The sequence below is a fragment of the Prosopis cineraria genome, unplaced genomic scaffold, assembly GCF_029017545.1.
Source record: "Prosopis cineraria cultivar Desert tree isolate PC_DT_omini unplaced genomic scaffold, ASM2901754v1 PC1, whole genome shotgun sequence".
Taxonomy (NCBI): Eukaryota; Viridiplantae; Streptophyta; class Magnoliopsida; order Fabales; family Fabaceae; genus Prosopis; species Prosopis cineraria.
The window spans coordinates 52,208,275-52,228,045 of NW_026555332.1; the positions used below are offsets into that span (position 1 = coordinate 52,208,275).

At 33.1% G+C, this 19,771-nt stretch overlaps 3 protein-coding genes across 3 annotated transcripts; 1 reads left to right on the forward strand and 2 right to left on the reverse strand.

Annotated features, from left to right (window-relative positions):
- Positions 1 to 1,477: 1,477 nt before the first annotated feature.
- LOC129292953 (uncharacterized) lies at positions 1,478 to 6,241 on the reverse strand. The gene is made up of 3 exons (XM_054930697.1): positions 5,937 to 6,241; positions 2,723 to 3,241; positions 1,478 to 1,938 (listed from the first exon to the last, which is right to left on the reverse strand). Exons 1-3 carry the CDS (start codon positions 6,171 to 6,173, stop codon positions 1,702 to 1,704), a joined length of 993 nt encoding a protein of 330 aa, XP_054786672.1. The 5' UTR covers positions 6,174 to 6,241; the 3' UTR covers positions 1,478 to 1,701.
- Positions 6,242 to 14,729: 8,488 nt separating this feature from the next.
- Positions 14,730 to 17,671, forward strand: LOC129285720 (GDSL esterase/lipase At3g26430-like). The gene is given in 6 exon segments (XM_054921561.1): positions 14,730 to 15,253; positions 16,143 to 16,355; positions 16,483 to 16,652; positions 16,895 to 17,138; positions 17,141 to 17,164; positions 17,262 to 17,671. Coding segments are annotated over 6 exon segments (1,179 nt in total). The 5' UTR covers positions 14,730 to 14,991; the 3' UTR covers positions 17,528 to 17,671.
- A 798-nt stretch (positions 17,672 to 18,469) lies between these two features.
- Positions 18,470 to 19,771, reverse strand: LOC129302352 (F-box protein At5g07610-like). The gene has a single exon (XM_054941168.1). The coding sequence runs from the start codon at positions 19,769 to 19,771 to the stop codon at positions 18,470 to 18,472; it is 1,302 nt and encodes a 433-aa protein (XP_054797143.1).

The following is a 19,771-nucleotide window of genomic DNA, read 5'->3' on the forward strand; positions in this document are numbered from 1 at the left end:
CCCTTGTATTGTAAAGTTAATTCCAAGTATTGATAGGTATCATTTCACATCATTCCACAATAATAGAAGAACCCACGGTTTTTTACAATATTGTTCAACTTTTGTATAATATTACTTGGATTCTCTTTCTAAAGTATGAACATCTTAAGAATTATGTGTGTTTATGTCGATGTTGGGAAGCCCGTTATCTAAGATTTATACGTGGCTGTGGATAATATTGTTTTTTTTTTTTTACGTGGGAAAATACATCATATTTCACACGTGTTTAGGTGCTTTGCTGCCTTAACCCTTTCCCCCACGAATCCAATTTCGTTTTGATAGTGTGTCTAGATTTGATGTAAACGGTCTAGATTTGATAAAATTTTATTTTTATATTTTAATAAACAATATTTTAATAAGCACATAATTTAAAATAAAAATAATACTATAAATGTCACACTGAAAAAGAAAATTCCATATGAAAATTTATAGGTTAAAAATTTTAAATTTAAATAATTTAAATTAATTTTAAATAGTTCATATCTCATTGCAATAATAAGCACCCCTCGCCCCACTCCATTACAGTAATTAAGACTGAGCCAAAAAAAAAAAATCTATAACTACTTCCATCATACATACAAGGAGTCATTTTTTATTATCTCATCAAAATCACAAATAGATAATCAAAAGTTATTTAGATATGGGATTAGAAGGAGACAAGGAGTAAAATTTATACAAAACCGAACCATGCGTACCACGATTCCCTCATCTTTAACTCCGGAATTCAGATGCAACATAAACCCCAACGTAGATTTCAATGCCAGTTAACAAAATTAGTACTTGATAGTCTCTTTGCACATGGTTTTGGCGCAAACAAAGATGATGTAATCTTTTGGTACATAAAGATTATGTCCTTTTTGGTATGTAAAGATAATCTTTTTTTATTTTTATTTTTTGAAAATGGGGATATCATTACTCAAAAAGAGCAAACATGCTTTTAAGCATGTGTTTCTGAAACAAATAGCATGGGCGTCCTAAAGAGTCGTCCATCTTCCACAGATTTCTTGAAGACTAACATTACCATTACATCCTAGAGAGCTAATGCGAACATTATTTGCCCTCCCCCTTCTCAAAATTTAACCCCAGGTTTTCTTGACGAGGCACAAAATGAGACCATCTTGAATCCAACTTACTCAAGACAAGGTACGCTGATACTACAACCTTCTCAAAACCTTCTCAACAATCGAATTTTCAAAGGCTTGACATAACACGCACCCCTAAAGTTAGATACCATAGCCTCTCCTACAAAGTAAAAAGTGGACAACATTGATACCAAACGCCAATATGAGTAATTTCACCCCAAACCAACAGCAAGACAAACCAACCTCAATCTCCACACTAAATTGCGTTCGTTGATACTGTGAAACATTCAAAATGCCCCCTAACCAAAAGCAATTTCTTTATCAAGCAAAGAATAGTAAATTCCTGGAACAAAGCATTCATGAGAAATAACTCAACTCTATGAAGCATTGAAGCCATACGTGAGGGCAAGCAAAACTGTAATAACAAATCAAAATCTTAAAAACAGTATCTTCTTTTTTTTTTTCGCAAGAGCTACGCTTCAATGTTTCTTCAGCAACTTTTACACCCAATATTATGTTTCTGGTTATTGAACTTACTGCTACTTCTAGAAAACCGAACCCAGGCACAAAATTTGATCTTTCAAACAGACTCCGATTCTGCACTGCCCTCATTTTCTTGACTACTCTCAGGCATTTCACTTGTATCTTGTTCTTGTGGTTCATCCCCCTCACGCTTCGCAGGTCCAGGACCAGCTGATACCTTCACCATTGACGGACGCAAGAGTCTTTCCCCAAGTTTGAAACCCTTCCTGAATTCTTCAATTATGATGTCCTCCTCAAATTCAGCGGAATCTTCACGCATAATTGCTTCGTGCAGCTTTCAGAAGTGCAAACCATAGTTTATCAACAAATTGCTCAAGTCTTGACATATCTAATTAACTTGTAAAACTACCAGCTTGCTGGGATTTCATTTAGTTTCCAGGTAAAATCATCTGACAAGCAAAGGACTGAAAGTAGTTCTTTGTAGCCAAGAATGCACGTTGAATTCTCCACACATATAATTGCGGATTTTTTTGTTTAATTAAAAACTCATCATGTTGCTTGAATCACTCAAGAACTACTTTGAATTTAATGCATGTCCAGGTATTCAGGAAATCTGAATAAAGTTCAGAGTGTTTGAAAAAGTTCAACATAGATGACAGCATTACGTCCCACAAAAAAACAGAGAAAGAAAAAGGTGGAAATCTTTATATTATCTAATATCTAAAAACTTTGGCACGCAGAAAAGGAACATGCTCAGAAATAACTTGTGGAGGACTGATTGCATTGCAGTATAAACCAAGCAGATAGGGGTAAATTTAATGTAGTCAAACAACTCTAGCTAGATAAAATCAAGAAATGCAACAAATATATCATCATCATGTTGTTGAACAGGCTGCTCTACAACAATAGGGACATTGTTTTATTTAGACCATGTGATATACTTGGTTATAGTGCACTATGAAGCGTTAACAAATACTTGGCCTGATCTACCAAAAGAAGAGATGATTAAAGGTGGTGAGGCCAGATAATTATCACCGTTGAAAACATTTTTTGTTCAAAGTCAAATACGTCTTCCAGTTCAGTTACCAGTATAAGCTAGAAGGGTTGAATAAACTCACCAAAGGATCAAAGGGTTTTCCAACTGTCTCCACTGGTTCAACCCCAAGCGAGGTTAGGATTTCAATGAACTGTTTATATATGTTTTGGTAGCTGTTATTTATCTTTTCCTCTCCCTCTGTCTCCACCTTGATCTGAGTTTTTGCTCTCTCAAAATTATCCAGTACAGGCAATAAACTTTCCACAACTTCCCCTTCAGCATTTGTAACCAGTGAAAGGCGTTCTCTTTCAGTTCTCTTGCGGAAATTGTCAAAGTCAGCACTAATTCTCAGGATCCGGTCTTTTTCTATTGACAGCTCTTGAGACAAAGAAGTAACTTTTCTTTCAAGACCATTGTTCTCATCTTCAATGGATTTCAACAATGACTCCAACTCAGTAATTTTGGTTTCATCATTCTCAGCTACTGCTTCTTTATAAGACTGAAATAACGTTAGGAGGGGTGACACCGGTGTTTCCTCAGCATCAATAACTTCACTGTCACCTGTATTGTCCTCTGCACCAACAACACCATCTGAGGAATCCTGTTACATGAACATATCAGACTGCCCGCAAACTGAGAGAGGAACAGGAATTCAAATTTTTGGATGCTTCTATCAGGGATATTCAACATTCTGAGCCTCAATCAAAGAGACTCATTCAACAAGAATTCATGTTCAGAGAGGGCAGAGAGACGCTAAAACTTTTTTTTTGGGGGGGGGGGGAGGACAAAAGAAAAGAACAACAAAAATCCAAAGAATTGAATAATATACAGCTCAAGATATGATTGCATAGAAAGAAGTGGCACCAAAAAAAATGACTAGTTTTTTAATAATATAAAGTTACCCCTAACGAGATACTCCTTCCATTTCTATTTGTAAGAGAAACTATCAATTTTTATTTATTTTTTTATATAAGCAAAATCACATATTTCAATATGTATTTATTACACATTTTTTAAATCGCCCTTCATAGTTTACATTAACGAAAAATAATTAATACATGCTTATATTGATTAACATAGAGTATGTTAGTCCAGTTTTTTTATTTTCAAACATAATTATCATGGTTAACTAACTTAAACTGTGTGACACAGTTTTTTTTATCTCATATATAGAAATGGAGGGAGTATGCACCACAGACAATAATGGTGATACAAAAAATATACATATTTATTATTCAAAAAACCCTTTAAGGAGAATGGAGACATGGCAAACCACAATAAATTTATGGAAGAATTACTCCAACGAACATGATATGCCATAAGATTATTTAAAAAAAAAATGATATGCCATAAGTGCATATGTACTACTACTTCTATTTTATGGTTTTCTGCACTTCACTGGTAAAAAGAACTAAAGATTTCTGCTCTTCTATAGAACACCCAAAAAAATTCCACTTTTCACTCAAATCGTTGCAGACAAAAGTCATTTATTTCCAATGTGATACTACTTCCATTCCAAATTATTAGACACTTTTAGGAGAAATTTGGCACCCCAAAATATAAAATACTTTGAGATGCTTTTCCAATATTACCATTATCATTATATTCTCTCTCTCTCTCTCTCTCTTTAATATTCTTTTAAAAATGGAGTATTAAATGAAAGACATTTTTAAAAATTTATATTTTTGTTTTGAAAAAAAAATGAGTAAAGGTGCAAATTTAGCCACAAACTATTTTTTCAGGAGCATCTGGTGGCCTAAACTATCAGATGGTGCAAAATAAATCACGAACTTTCAAAAATGAAACATCCAGTAGCCCTCCGTTAACTTTAGCTAACGGACGTTATGTAGGGCCCGCAATGAAACGTGGCATGACATGTCAGTATAGTAAAGATGCAAATTTAGCCACAAATTATTTTTCGAGGAGTGTTGGTAGCCTTTATTATAAAAACGGACCATCCAACACCTTCTCCTCAATTTTGACCAAACACTATTTATTTTCATACTTATGAGACTCATAAAGTATTAATCTCTACATCTTCTTACCTTCATTCTCAATTTTAACTCGAGAAGAAAAGGTTCAAAGAGTTCATATCTAAAGATATTCATGAAGACGACATTAACAAAGTAGAAGAAATAATTCATGATTAAATTAAGATAAAATCAAGTTTTTCTCATACAAAGTAAAATCAAGCTTTTACTTCATTCGCATCGTCCTTGTGAATGTCTTCAGATAAGAATTCAATGAACTCTTCTTCTGAAGCTTATATTCAGAATGAAGGCAAGAAGATTGAAGAGATTAATACTTTGTGGGCTTTATAAGTATGAAAATAAACAGTGTTTGGTCAAAATTGAGGGGAAGGTGTTGGTTGGCCCTTTTTTTATAGTAGAAGCTACCCAGCACTTCTTGAAAAATAATTCATGGCTAAATTTGCACCTTTACCATGCAAATAGTTCGTCAAATAACTGAAGACCTATCCAACAATCTTTAATATTGTTCTTACTTGTTACTATTAGTCATTATGCCTGCTTGTGAAAAGTAATTTATTTAATACTATTATTACAACCGATGGGCAGTGCCTCCTGTGGTTTCAGTTAGTGCAATTCATCCGTCATTTTTCTCATGGCAGAAATCAACACTTTAGCAAGTCATCCAAATCGACCCAGAAAATTGCAACATATCATCACCACCTATCCAGTTCCACAATCAATGCACCAGAAATCTAGAGGCCCTTAACTCTTTAATGAAGGAGTGAATTTCCCTAACTCAATAGACTGGTTAAACACTTAAATGTTCTGTATTAACAGCACAATTTTGGCCTTTGTTAGTTTTATTCTTTGGCCAGGTACCATATTGCACTTTTCTTTTTCTTCTCTCATTTTACACCAGCATCTCCCATCCATGTTTCAAAGCCTTGAAATCTTTAGTAAATCGATACTCATCTTCCTCTATGTGAATGTTCAACGTAATCGGAACTCGAAATTGTCTGCACTTCAGCATTCAGACATAACACTCACCCTTTTCCCCCCGCTATCCTTATGGAAAACTGAATTATTCATTCTTCAGAAATTAAATAGACAGAATAAAAAACACTGATATAATCTAGCGGCCATTACATCTCCAAAACTACATGCACCCTCCCCCTAAATGCTTGGCAGCCATAAAATCCGAAAAAAAAAATATATATCAGGGGTCGTTTTTAAAATGTAATTAGTTTGGCATCTCTTGAAAACAAAATTACATTGGTTAAGATTAATAATGGCAATCAATAAAAAAGAATACACATAAGGACTCACTAGGACTTCTGGTCCATGAATTTCCTGAGCCTCGGCGGTCTCGGCTTCCCCATCGAAAGCGAAGGGCACAAACTTTACTACCCGTGGCGATGCTATATTCCCCGACTGCAGAGAGGCTAGAGAAAAAGGTCTGAAACTACTGGGGTGTCTCAAAGACACGCATAAGGGTTTATGAGAAGTGGAAGACAAAGTGGGGAGAGGCGGCCGGAAGGTGGGATTTCTGAGGGCAGTCGCCATCGCCGAGAGCTCCGGGGGAGGGAGGGATAAGGGCTCGGGGGCAGGGAGGGATAAGGGTGCTGGTGAGTGAAGTGGAAAAAACAAGGGAAAATGAGAGCTGTTGTCAACCATGTCAAAGATGACCGTTGGATAGATTCGAGTCGTTTAATCGAAGGGCAGTGATAGCAGAATTAGCAGCGGAAGCAGCGGGACCCATTCATCACCGAGAAACATCTGGATTGCTAGTCCCGCTTCTGGTTTGGGAGGTAGCCTCTCGATTTTTTTTTTTTTTTTTTATCATCGTTTTCTCTCTGTATTTCTTAATCATATTTATTTATTAAATTTATAATTAAAATAAATTCATTTAATGAAAATTACATTTAATATTTAATTATCTAATTTATTGATATGCTCGAGCATTTATTTTCCATACAAACATTTTAATTATATACAATTAAAATTATTTTTTATATTATTTGTACCTTGTAATGACATCATCAATATAATAAAAATATGCACTTCTTAAAATAAACATTGGATATAAAAATGTATGAGAATATAATGTTTATTATTTTTATTTTTATATAAAAAATCATAATTTGAATGGATGTTAAAAAGAGTGAGAAAGTGAGAAAATGTCTAGAGAGGAATTCATCTAGATCATAAGTAAAGATAGTTTTAAAAACATGCAAGAAAGATTAGAAACACTAGCTCAAATGATATGGTTGAAATAATATGGGATAAGATTGAATTTGAGTTGGATGGGATGATCGAAGATAGAGATTAAATATTCAAATACACTAAAAACAGTGCTTTTAAAGAAATTATAAAAAAATACAATTTAAAATATTATGTGCATGCAGCTTCATACTTCAGTCTCTTAATTTTATAAATCATATTTTAGTTTTATAATCCTTACGACTTAGCCTTAAGTGATATTTTTTTGTATTAATAATTGTTAACTTAAAAAACAAATTAACACGCCAGACTCTGAAAATATTCTCAACATTTTTTTTAATGGAACTAGTGAAATTGGGACAAGACTACTAAAAATATTATAAAAATAAAGCACCAAAATGAAATTGCCTATAAAGTTAAAACACCAAAAACATACTTTTGCCAATAGTGTGTCAACAATAAAATCACTGTACAGATGTTGGTGGCTACTCTGTTTTCTAGCCTTGCCCCTCCTTAATTGCAATAAGTGATTGGCATGCTTTTAATTTTTGCGTGGCGCTCTATCGTGTTTATTAATCTCGATAAAGGACAAAATTGAGAAGTCATACATTTTTCAAGTGTCAACCAACAACCATACCTCCTTAGAAAAGCTGAATCTATATATTAGTTAATTTGATCTTATAATTAAGACTATATATATTACTACAGTACTTCGCGTGAAAAGGGGTTGAAAAATAAGGAAGAATGGTGGTTAAAGTCCTGAAAAAAATGAAAGGGAAAACCATTTTATTGGTACCTACATTTTTCCTCATTTTTAATTTTGGCACCTATAGTTTTTTTTTTTTCCCATTGTTAATCTCTCAACCATTAAACACGTTATCCCCTCTATTTTTGGAAATAGCTTGAGCGACTTATGGAGGAAAGGGACACCATTAATTCTAAAACTTTGTGGGAGAAATTGAAAACTCACGAGTAATGTTGAAGATTATGTTTTCTATTCTTGGCAAAACCATGAAGATGGCACCAATAGTTTAGGTCTTCAAGCAATGACTTTGAACAGTAACATTGTCTTCACATTCAACTCAAAGATTTGAAACAAGGTGTAAATGCTGTTAGTGTTGCCGTTATAATCTCCACCGCATGGGTGTGTGCGTTATCATCTTCTATATGTGCATATATGACTTCATTAAGCCAAATGGAGCTATTTGTTTTTTTCCCTTCTGTGTGTTTGTTTTGCATTCTTCTATATATATATATATATATATATATGCATTTTTGTTTTGTTTTATTTATGAGTTTATACATTTATCACCACTCATTGAGCTGGATGGAAAACATATTCATAAGCACTATATACAAGTGTTTGTGTGCGCACGCTTTGTCATGCAAGCCATTTAATTAGCAAATAAAAAATGATTACAGGCAAAAGGAAGCTTGCACCAGACTATAGTTGGAGATTTAAGTTTGTAAGTTTTTAGGAAAATTTCTTCAAACTTACTTTTTTGCTTGTGACGCTTGCAAAATATTATAGGCAGAGAGTTGAGGATATAGCCACGTCTGCATTACAAAACTCGCTTTTATTAACAAGGATAATGTTTTTTCTCATTAAATGATATTAAAGATTTGTTACATTAAAGTTGAGGCCCATGGCACACACAAACCCCTTCTAATGTTAAGTTAAAAGGATAATTTCATACAATAATGCATGTAGATGGTGTGACGGCATTTTATATTGTGACAGCATTTTATTTCCAAAGAGTCTGAAAACTCACTTGCAACAGCTCTTGTAGGTAGTTGACATTGTTATATACTCCCTTCATTCTAAATTATAAAACACTTTTAGACAAAATTTTACATACTAATAAACCTTATTAAATACATTTAATAATCTTATCTTTTCAAAACAAAAAATATAAACTTTAAAAATGCTTGCCATTTAATATAATGAAAAGAGAAGGGGCAAAAATTAATTATAAAAAGAGAGAGGATAATATTAAAATTAATACATTTAATGAAATCTTAATTATTCAAGGCTCTTATATTTTGGACGAAAAAACTCTTTTAAAGATATCCTATAATTTAGGATGGAAGGAGTATATGGGATGGTGTGATTGCTACTTTATATAGTCATAGCAATTTCAGTTCAAGATGCTAGTGTTTTTAGGCTTCATATACTCGTGACAAGAAAAGAAAATGAATTGGACAGCTTTTGAAATTATATATGACAGTAGCAATATAGTTTCATGAAGAAACACAATATGGTCTTTACATGTTCATAGAATTGGTCCCGTGACTCCAACATAGACAGAGGAGGAATTAAAGCAATAGCAACAGAAAAAAGAAAACAGCAAAAATGACAAAAGAGAGTAGTAACAACGCTCATCTTTATTCTATTATAATGGTTTCATAAATTACAATAACAATGGTCTATCTACCCACTTCATATTCTACTTTCAATATAACAATAAAAAGCTATAATAAACATAACAATCTTAAGCTCTTCAAATTTCTTTTCTCTTCAATTTCTATTTCTCTTGCTTCATGCTCTCATTCTACTATTTCAAGTACTCTTTTTCTTCTTTCAAATGTTGTTTCTCCTCCTCTATAAGTTCTTATTTTGTTGCTCTATATTCTATTTCTTTTTCTTCATCTACATAATCTCTTGTTTCATTTGCAACTCCAAGCTTCTTGCAAAATTTACCACTGAAAACAAAAAACATATAACACTAATTCAAGTCCCAAAACCAATTATTATCCAATAATTTCAAAATAATGTACGACCATAGCCTCTAAATAATTTTATAATACTAAGGATGCAAAAACAAGGATGCTGGTTGTGAAATGAAAGCAAAACCAAGGATGCAATAACAATTTCAGAATGCAATAGCAAGGATGTTGGCAGTGAAAAAGAAGCAATACCAAAGACGCGGTAACAATTTTAGAAAACAACAACAAGGATGTTAGCAGTAAAAAGGAAGCTTCAATTATCAAGTATGCATTGCACATATCAAGTGAACAAGCAGCAAAATTACTATGTCAACCCACAAGTTCATAACATTATAGAAGTTGAGGTCAAGGTATCTAAATGATTATTTGTGGCAGAACACTATAGAAGTTGAAGTCAAATTTCAAGCAGCTATTAAACCTATGGGAAAACCAATAAAACCTAAATTGCAAAGCTATTGAGCACCATGGAGAAAAGACGAACCTCTTTTTGGTGAAAGGGATCGACCTCTCGCATGAAGATAAATTTGAAATGCAAAGACAGCATAAATCATGAAAACAAACCCAAATCGTGAAGACGAAGTCAAATTGCCTTATTAGTTTATATGGAATGGAAATCTGGAGCTCTCTCTAGTGAACCAAGATCCTAATTACCCTCTCCTTTCTGTTAAATGAAAGATCGAGTTGAAGATTTCTGTTGAATGAAAAACCCCAATCGTATTATGCTACCTTTAAAGTTCAAACTTGAGTGCTTTTGTTAGACTTAACAATTATGTAAGTCCCTCAAGTTATTTCCAAATGTAAAGGGGGCAATGGGTTTAATGGCTAAAACATGGTGTAAAAAATGGGAAAAAATTATAGGTACCAAATTAAAAAATGAGGGAAACTATAGGCACCAACAAAATGGGTTTCCCTTCCATAAATTCATGAAAAATAAGCTGTTAGACATCAATTTAAATAATTATAAATTTAGGAGTTATGATTATCAATAAAATATTTAATTCTAAACATAATTATTAGTTTGTAATTGGGATTTCTTTTTGCAACTATTTATATCAATATTTACAATTTATTTTTAAAAAAAATTAAGGAAAATTTAACTATCATTAATTTTATTTTGGAATAATAAAACTTTTAATTTTTTAAGTTTATTTTAATTATCGATTTAGTCTCTCAAATTTAATTTTTATCAATTTAATATTTAATATTTTCTTAAATTATATTTTTTAAGATTTAAAACATAAATTGACTATCAAGTTAATATAATATGTAAAGTATAATAATAACCTAACATGTATATATAATTAAATGGTCACAAATAAATCCTCAAATCAGTTTATTTTATATCAGCATAATCTCCCACAATATGTTTTAGTATCTTGTCTTAACTTTTAGAGTCTATTTTTTTGTCATAAACTAAACAATCACACTTCTTTTTATTAATGTACATTGTCGTCATCGATGTGCTGTTATTCACGTTAGTAAATTTTAATAGCACTACCTCCTTTATAAATATTAAGGATAAAATTAATAATCAAAATAAGCTTGAAGAACTAAATTGAAAGAAATTAAACTTAATTGATCAAATTAAAAACTATGACAAACTAGACAGATTAAAAGTTGCATTAATTTTAAATTTTTATTGGAGGGCTAATTATAATTAATCCCCCCTGTTTGGAATTGAATTGTTATTCTCCCCATAAAAAATGGCTTACATATAGTATTTGGATTGATAAATTTATATTTAAATTTTAGATTTAAAATCTTATATTTTAAATCTCACATTTAAAATCCATACATTTTAATCATTTGTTTGGATATTTTTTAAAAAAATTTAAGCAACAAAGAGAGATGATCTTAGATTCAAAACAAAAAATAAAAATTAAAAATGATGAGTTTTTTTTATTTTTTAATCGATAAATTACAATAAAAGTAACAAGAGTCATAGAAGTTCAATGTTGACAATCGAAGAGGATAAAATATTTAAAATGATTATAATTTTAAATAACTTTAGTATAAAGAAATTTAAAATTACAAAAGAATTATAATTTAAAATAAATTTAGATTTGAATTAGGTCAATATTCATAATTTTTTTTGTATATTCAAATGAGAGATTTGGTTTGAACTCACATATAAATTCTCGTTAATCCAAACACACCATTAATATAATCTTATCTAATCACATTAAAATAAATTGATTTTAATGTGTTAATAATATTAATATCAAGAGATTAAATAATATATAAATATCTACATGATAATTAGAAACAAGCATTTTAAATATATAAAATTAAATATATATATATATATATATTGTTATATATATATATATATATATTGTTCCCATAAACAAGCACATTAAATCATTCCTTCTTGTTAAATGGGATTTAAAATTTTATTGCATTAATTGAGGGAGGTGATTAAGGGCATTAAATGAATTTTGAGGTAATCACACATTATAATGAGTGGTGGGGTGTCATTAATAGTCATGGATATCAAATACTCTCCCGGTTTCTATATATATAAAAAAAATTATATTATACAATTTAAAAAAGTTGATTAACTATAATAATTATATTTAAAAATAAAAAATTAAATTAAAATATCTTATATCAATCAATATAAGCATGTATTAATTTTTTATTATTAGTATAAATTATGAGAAATGATTTAAAAAATGTATAATAAATATTTATTGAAATAAGTGATTTTATTTATATAAAAAAATGGTGTCTCTGATGATTAAAAACGACGGCTATAGATACAGTGAGATATGACATGTTGTGGTTGGAGTTAAATAGTGAAACGCCTTCCTAATTCAATATTCTTCAACTCTTTTTTCTACCACGAGACCATGACCAATCACTCGTTAAATGGGCGTCAATCGTCTTCCATGCTTTATTCGATTGATTTTTGTCGTGATTCCATAAGCAGCGATAAAAATTTAGAAGTCCAGGCATGTAAAAGCTTGTTTTTAATTGTATTTTGACTTTTTTTTTTAAAGCTCATGATAGTGAGTCAAAAAAAGTATTATGGAAAGATTTGAAAAAGAAATAATATATCAAAACCATACACATCATATATGTAAAGAGATAACAACTAATATAAAAACACCTAATAGTAAGACAAATGACTTTTTTATGAGAATTGGCTTATATCAAACTCATCTTGAAATATTTGTTTGTTTGATATGGTTTTAAATATTTTAACCGAGCATGTTCAAAAAAAATTCACAATTGCATGCATTTTGCAAATGGCATTGTTCTTATAATTGAGTCAAGAGCAAAAATAACTCCAAACTCCAATTATAAAAAAGGATTTTAAAGTTGAAAGGCTTGTAATTGAATAAAAGTAAGACAAATATATGCATTACAATTTTAATAAGAGACTAATTAGCAATAATTCAAAGACGAGATCAAGAGATCAGATTGTATCATGAGTATAAAAGTTTAGATATCTGGAAGAGATTATTTAAAATAATGGTAAAATTGATGGGAATGTTGCATATATAATATAAGCAAGTAGTTTAAATATAAAAAAAATGCTAAAAGAGTTATTTGAGATAGGAAGGTATTGGATAAATTTAAAGAAAGTTTTATCAAACTATCATAAAAGCAACCATATTATATGATAATAAGGCTTTAAAAGGACAAAGCATAAAGTTGGAAAAATAGATGTGAAGGTTAAGGTGGATGCATGGACATACTTGAAAAAGATAAAATTTGTACTAAGTATATGGAAAACAAAGTAAACATGACATTTATTAAAATGAAGATAATAGAAAATTATTTAAAATAATTTGAATATGTATGATAAAGAAAGCGAAACAAATAGAGTTGAGTATTGTAAAGAGAGGTAAATGAAGACAAAAAAAAAACTCATAAAAATTATTAAATGACATATCTTAATTAATAATATTGGTAATGGAACACACTAGCCTCGAATAATAAATATTTGGGGCCCATGTGAAGGGTAAAATCAAGAGGCAATGGGCTTATTTGACAACTTATTTTGAAAACAGTTTTCTATTATTCGGAATAAAAGAATAAAAAAATTTATTTGGTACTGTTTTTAAAATATGTTTTAGAGAACAAAAAAAATAATTTTTTTTAAAAAACAAAAAAATAAAAATAAATTTCAAGTATTCTGAGATTATTGTTTTGAAGAATAAAGGAGAATGAAAAAAAATATATTTTTAATTATTTTTTTATTTTTAAAACATATTTTACAAAATATTAATTTTTAAAATAATAAAATAAAAATAATTTAAAACCAACCCAATCTTTTCCGGACAACAAGTGCTAAGCACATCATATTGTTACTCATTTCCACCAAATAACATTAATTACCACATCAGGCATCACGAACAGATTAACTGTAAAATATTAAAAATCCTTTTTCTTATGTGGTCAACGTCAAGATATTTTTTGACCTCAAAACCAATTTTAATATTCAAACTCTATTACACACACACTCTCCATGTATCCCAATGTTATTTAAATTATTTTTCTTTACGTGATTTATTTTCTAATTAGAATTAGAAGGAGAACCATTTGATTTATGTTCCATTTTTTATTTTTTAAAAATATTCTGTAATATAATTTTTAAAATTATTTTTCAAAACAAAAAAAAATTAAAATCTATTTGGTTTTATTAATTTAAAAACAATTTTATAATTAAAAATAAGCTGATAATGATGATTATAAACAGTTAATAGTAGTGACTTGTAATAAAAAATAATTAAACAACTGTAATTTTTAATAATTAAATGTAGTGTATTTTAAAATGAAAAAAAATTGAAGTAGTTTCTATTTTTTTGTTAATTTTTTTTTTAAAATTAAATCAAAACTCCCTATCCAAATAATTTTATATTTTTTCTATTTTCAAAACCGAAAAAATATTTTTTAAAACTTGAAAACGAACAGGCCACAAAGCTGTGTTTGCATTAGCACTGGGCGGAATAGGATTTGTATAAAATGAGTAACAGGATAATTAATTTAATAATTAAAACATAGGTGCCTAGATAGATAATAAATTATTGGGAAAACATATTTTAGATTTTTAAAATTAATAATTATTTTTTTGGACCATTCGAACACCGACTAACACTAACTCAACTATTTCTCCATGACAATGGCCGTTGATTGCAATTTGCAGGCGCAGAGATCAGAGATAATCACCATCGAAAGCTCAAAATAGTGAAGAAACTTGTCCTTTGTGGGCTCCTCGCTGTGTCTGAGTCTGATTCTCTGAATTTGCTTTAAGGCTTTTCTATAAATAAAATTATATAATATATAATGAAGGTGCCCTTTTGCTTTCTCTTATCTCTAGGCAATAGGCATACAGTTGCATTTGGAGTCTTCAATTCACTCCAAAGCCATTGTTCCCCGTTCCATCCCCTCACTCCCCAAAACCTTGGCCGCTGGAACTTGGAATATGAGGCGAGTCTGCAAATTGATTCAAGCTCGTGCGCTGTGTGTGTGGCTTTTCCTCTCACTGGCACTGAATCCAGAGCCATTGTTATCAGATGCTTCAAGTGACTGTGATTTTCCGGCCATATTCAACTTTGGAGATTCCAATTCTGACACCGGTGGCCTCTCTGCTGCCTTCGGCCAAGCCGGCCCTCCTCACGGCGAGTCCTTCTTCCGCCGCCCTGCCGGACGCTACTGCGACGGCCGTCTCGTCATTGATTTCATAGGTACGTTTCACCTTTTAACTCTTCTTTGTTCATACACGACTCCTATCAATTCAGATTCAGATCTCAAATTTATTGCGTTTGTAGCAGTCAATGTCATCTACTCCGTCATAAGAAACATCAATTAATTTGGCCATATGCATGGCTTATCCGCGTCTGGTGTATACTACATGCATACAAACCAGTCCACAGTCCCACCCCCGTGAAAGAACAGTATGGTCATTTTCTGTGGACTTGATGGTTTTAAGGAAAGATCGCTTAAATACCTTTTTTTTTTTCACCTGATATCGAGGTTGCATCAAAAACAAACATGTCATGTTTAATTTTACCATTTGTTAAATTATTGGGACATGTTTTCAGGCAAAAAAAAAAAATATATATATATATATATATTATCGGGTCATGTGCTGCTAATCTGCTACTGCTACAAACACAAAAGGACAAAAAGCTTCCGTGTAAAAAGGGTAGTGTCATTGAACAACTTGAAAACATTGCCCTTTTCCTTCCATTAAGTAGTTTCACCATTTTTAACGTGAACGATTGGTTTACATTATAACTATGACACGTTTTAAAATTATTCTTTCAACATTTTTGAAGCACTATGCCCCGGTTGCTTAGTGTACAATCAATGGAAAACTGTGTCGTCATCGGTTACAAATAAGAAACAGTAGCCAGATGCGGCAAATACCCACTTGTTTACAATTTCAATTGTCCTTTTCTTCTTAAAAAAATGTTCAGATACCAAGGATACACTACTGATCTAGATTGATACAGGATATTTCACGCAAATTATTTGAAGAATTTCTATGTTCTTTTGCAGACTCGCAGTTATCTAGTTGTGAGAATTAACTATTGATGACAGTTTTTTTTTCTTGGAATTTTTCTTCAAAAGCTGAGAAGCTTGGTCTACCATATTTGAATGCTTTCCTTGATTCGGTTGGCTCCAATTTTACGCATGGAGCCAACTTCGCCACAGCCGGATCCACCATCAGGCCTCAGAATACAACCCTTCATCAGGTTGGTGGGTTCAGTCCTTTCTCTTTGGACGTTCAGTTCAATCAATTCAGTGATTTCCAGCGCAGATCTCAAACTTATCGCAATGAAGGTAATGGCTGTGTCCACATGCCTTTCATTTTCTCTTCTCTAATCTGTTCTCATTCCCAGAGAGCTAACTACAACTACATATACGGTCAGTGGAATCTTAACGTAGACGTCATGGAATTTTTTCTCAGGAGGAGTATATACAGCATTGCTACCAAAAGCACAAGACTTTTCTCGTGCATTGTACACTTTCGATATTGGGCAGAACGACTTGACGGCAGGTTATTTCCACAACATGTCCACAGATCAAGTCAAAGCATATGTTCCTGATGTTTTAGCACAGTTCAACAACATTGTTAAGGTGCTTACATTTTTAGTTTTGTTCTTTCGGTGTCAGAATCATGTGTCCTTGAGTTTTATCCGAGACAGCCATTTTTCTCAGATGACGTAAAGAACATGCTCAAGCTCAATTATAGTCTAATTTGAACCCAAGTTAAGAAGAAATTAATGCAATCTCTTTTTACTAATTAACGCACCTAACGCTGCTGCTTGTTGCTTTTAACTGTTCAATAGAAAGCGTGCTGATCTGTTTGCTTTTGATAGTATGTATATGATCATGGAGGAAGGTCGTTCTGGATACACAATACAGGTCCAGTTGGTTGTTTGCCATACATAATGGACCTTCATCCAGTGAAAACAAGTCAGGTGGATAAAGCGGGATGCGTCATCCCTTACAACGAAGTTGCTCGATACTTTAATCGTCAATTAAAAGCAGCTGTGCTTCATCTCAGAAAGAAACTTCCCTTGGCTGCAATTACCTATGTTGATGTCTACTCTGTCAAGTACTCCCTATCAGTCAAGCAAAGAAGCATGGTGAGTCCTTCTTCATAAGGTTTGTTTGTTTGATCCATGTAAGAAAGTGATGATCGTTGGTAAGAAATCAAGTGTTTTGGTTGATAATCAAATGTAGGCTTTATGGAGCCCCTGAGAGCTTGCTGTGGGCATGGTGGGAAGTACAACTACAATATACACATTGGATGTGGAGGAAAGATCAAGGTTCGTGGCAAAGAGGTGTTAGCGGGGCAGCCTTGCATGGATCCATCGGTTTGGGTTAATTGGGATGGTGTGCACTACACTCAGGCTGCTAATAAGTGGGCATTTGAACAAATTGTGGATGGATCACACTCTGATCCTCCTATTCCATTGAGTAAGGCATGTCACAGGCACCACAGTTGAAGAGGTATAACTTTCAAGAATCAATAAAGTATCTGAATGCATTTACAAGGTTTTCCCACAAAATTCTTCCCGGTGTGTGAATCTGAACTGAACGTAAGTTCATTCTAAAATAGAACCGCAAGAGCGGATCGTTTTATTATTCAATCATACAAAATCATCTGCGAAGTATGAATACTTTGAAAGAGGAGCTGAGTGCATGTTCAACACGTATTGGATACTCGTGTTGAATACCCATTCACATTTCAAATATTCTCGTCATTGTATCTATGTAATGCTTCGTCCGGTGTTCATCTATCTGTGCTTCCAGGAAATTCATTCCTTACTTAAAGCATCCCATGCTTCAAAAAACCTGGACAACTCAAAGTTTTAATGATGTCAACATATTTAAAAGAAGAATAAATTACGAGCATGATGATTGACTCCCGTAAGAACAATTTGAAGTAGTACTGTATAAAACCCAGCCACAATTTCATTTATTAGATACAAATCATCCAGTCTTACTAATCACTTACATATATTAACATATATCATTTGACTTGTGTGACCTGCTAAAGCTAGAGAAAAACATTAGAACGTTAGACTGCATGAAGCACGGCTTACTAGGGAAAGTGGAATAACATTACGAAGCTAGACGGCCTCGTAGAGATATTGCATGCTGCTTGGCCGAACGATATGGAGCTCAACAGAGCATCACTATTCAGGTCCAGCACATCGGAGCTGTCTTGTTTTTTTCCCTCGAGCAATAGAAACAGCTATTTGCTACATACATATATTTGCAAGCTATCCCCCACAAAAGAACGCACACCAGTTTGCTAGTTCCGTCTTCCGTAAGAAAGTTAAGGCCAAAACGAGTTCCCCTTTTCAGCCTGACAGAGGCGGTCATGACTCAAATGTTACATGTTTGATATGACACAGTACATAAATACATAGGGTTGGGACTCCTCATGCGTTTGATGGTCCAAGAACGGAGAGGCTCTCGAAGTACTGAAATGCTTCACTGCGTTCATGAGAAAATGGAGCGCAACCATCCGGCATGACATGAAGCTCTAAATCACAGAGCTGTCTTGAAGTATGGTTCACCAGATTAAAGGACATGACTCTACCATCCACCAGCAAGACAACCATGGAGTCCTCTTCTCTCGGTTGGCGAAGAACACACAGGATAGAAAATGATTCATTTTTTTCCTTGAAATACCAAATCAGCTCCGGGAATGAAGTTTGCATCGGAGTGAGATCCACATGGTATATCACAGACCACCCAGAGTAATCTTTATTGATCTGCAAAATATCAAATTCCACACGTTGATGAGGTTCAATCAGTATCATATGCAAGTGACCCCTGGACTCCCCAAAATACGCAAGATTCCTGTATTCCCAATCCTCACTGTCTGGTGGCATTGGCAGTGTTTTTAAGCATTGGGTGTCCACCTCAAAATACACAGAATCCTCGCCTTGGCTGTACCAATGAATGGCACCATTGCAGTAAACACCAGCATGAATTGCTAAGCTGAAGGGAGCAATGAAACAAACACCACGTTTGCTCCAAGAATCAGTCTCCGAAGAATACACTCGAATTTCAAGACTAGGACCATCGTCGGTAACACCTGAAATTCCCGAAGAGATAGAAATGACCTTGTAGTGCGGGGATCTCGAAGGGTCAAAAGCCAGGTTTAGCGTTACTAAGTGATCCCTGATTTCCCGATTAGGTAAAGTAACAACAGTGAACTGCTTGGTGGTGGGGTTGCAGATAAAATACCTGAAGCCACAATCATCATCGGTCACAACAGAAGCACAGTAATCGGCAGAGGTAGGAAAGGGGAAATAGGAGGCCCAGGGTACCGACATACGTTCTTCGAGCGGCATGAGGAAGCCAGAGGAACAGAGAAGCAGCCCATTGCACGACTGAAGGATAGTAACGCGAGGAACGTTGAGGTAACCAAAATAGGGAACACGAACAACAGGTGAACCGGAGCTGGAAGTTCGGAGAGGGACGATTTGGAAGTGAGGAGAGGGTCTGTAATTGTTGTTGAGGAGAAGGGCGCTCGGGACGGAGTGAGGGATGTGATGGCGAAGTGTGTGGGATCGACAGAATTGTGGATCGGAGATGAGAGTCAACCATTGCTTCGAGACGGCTTTGAATTTGAGCAATGGTTTGGCAGGCACTCGGAGAAGGATCTCCGTCAGAATGTCAATGTTTCCAGCGATTGCTTCAGCTCCAGCGCCGCCGGCGGCGATTCTCCGCAT

Bases quoted from the DNA above. Each gene is read 5' to 3' on its own strand.
- LOC129292953 (XM_054930697.1), bottom strand. From the start codon at position 6,173: ATGGCGACTGCCCTCAGAAATCCCACCTTCCGGCCGCCTCTCCCCACT. The intron at 3,242-5,936 runs GTGAGTCCTTAT...TTCATGTAACAG, and splicing joins TTCATGGACCAGAAGTCCTA to GATTCCTCAGATGGTGTTGT. The intron at 1,939-2,722 runs GTGAGTTTATTC...CACTTCTGAAAG, and splicing joins GAAAACCCTTTGATCCTTTG to CTGCACGAAGCAATTATGCG.
- LOC129302352 (XM_054941168.1), bottom strand. From the start codon at position 19,771: ATGCGGAGAATCGCCGCCGGCGGCGCTGGAGCTGAAGCAATCGCTGGA.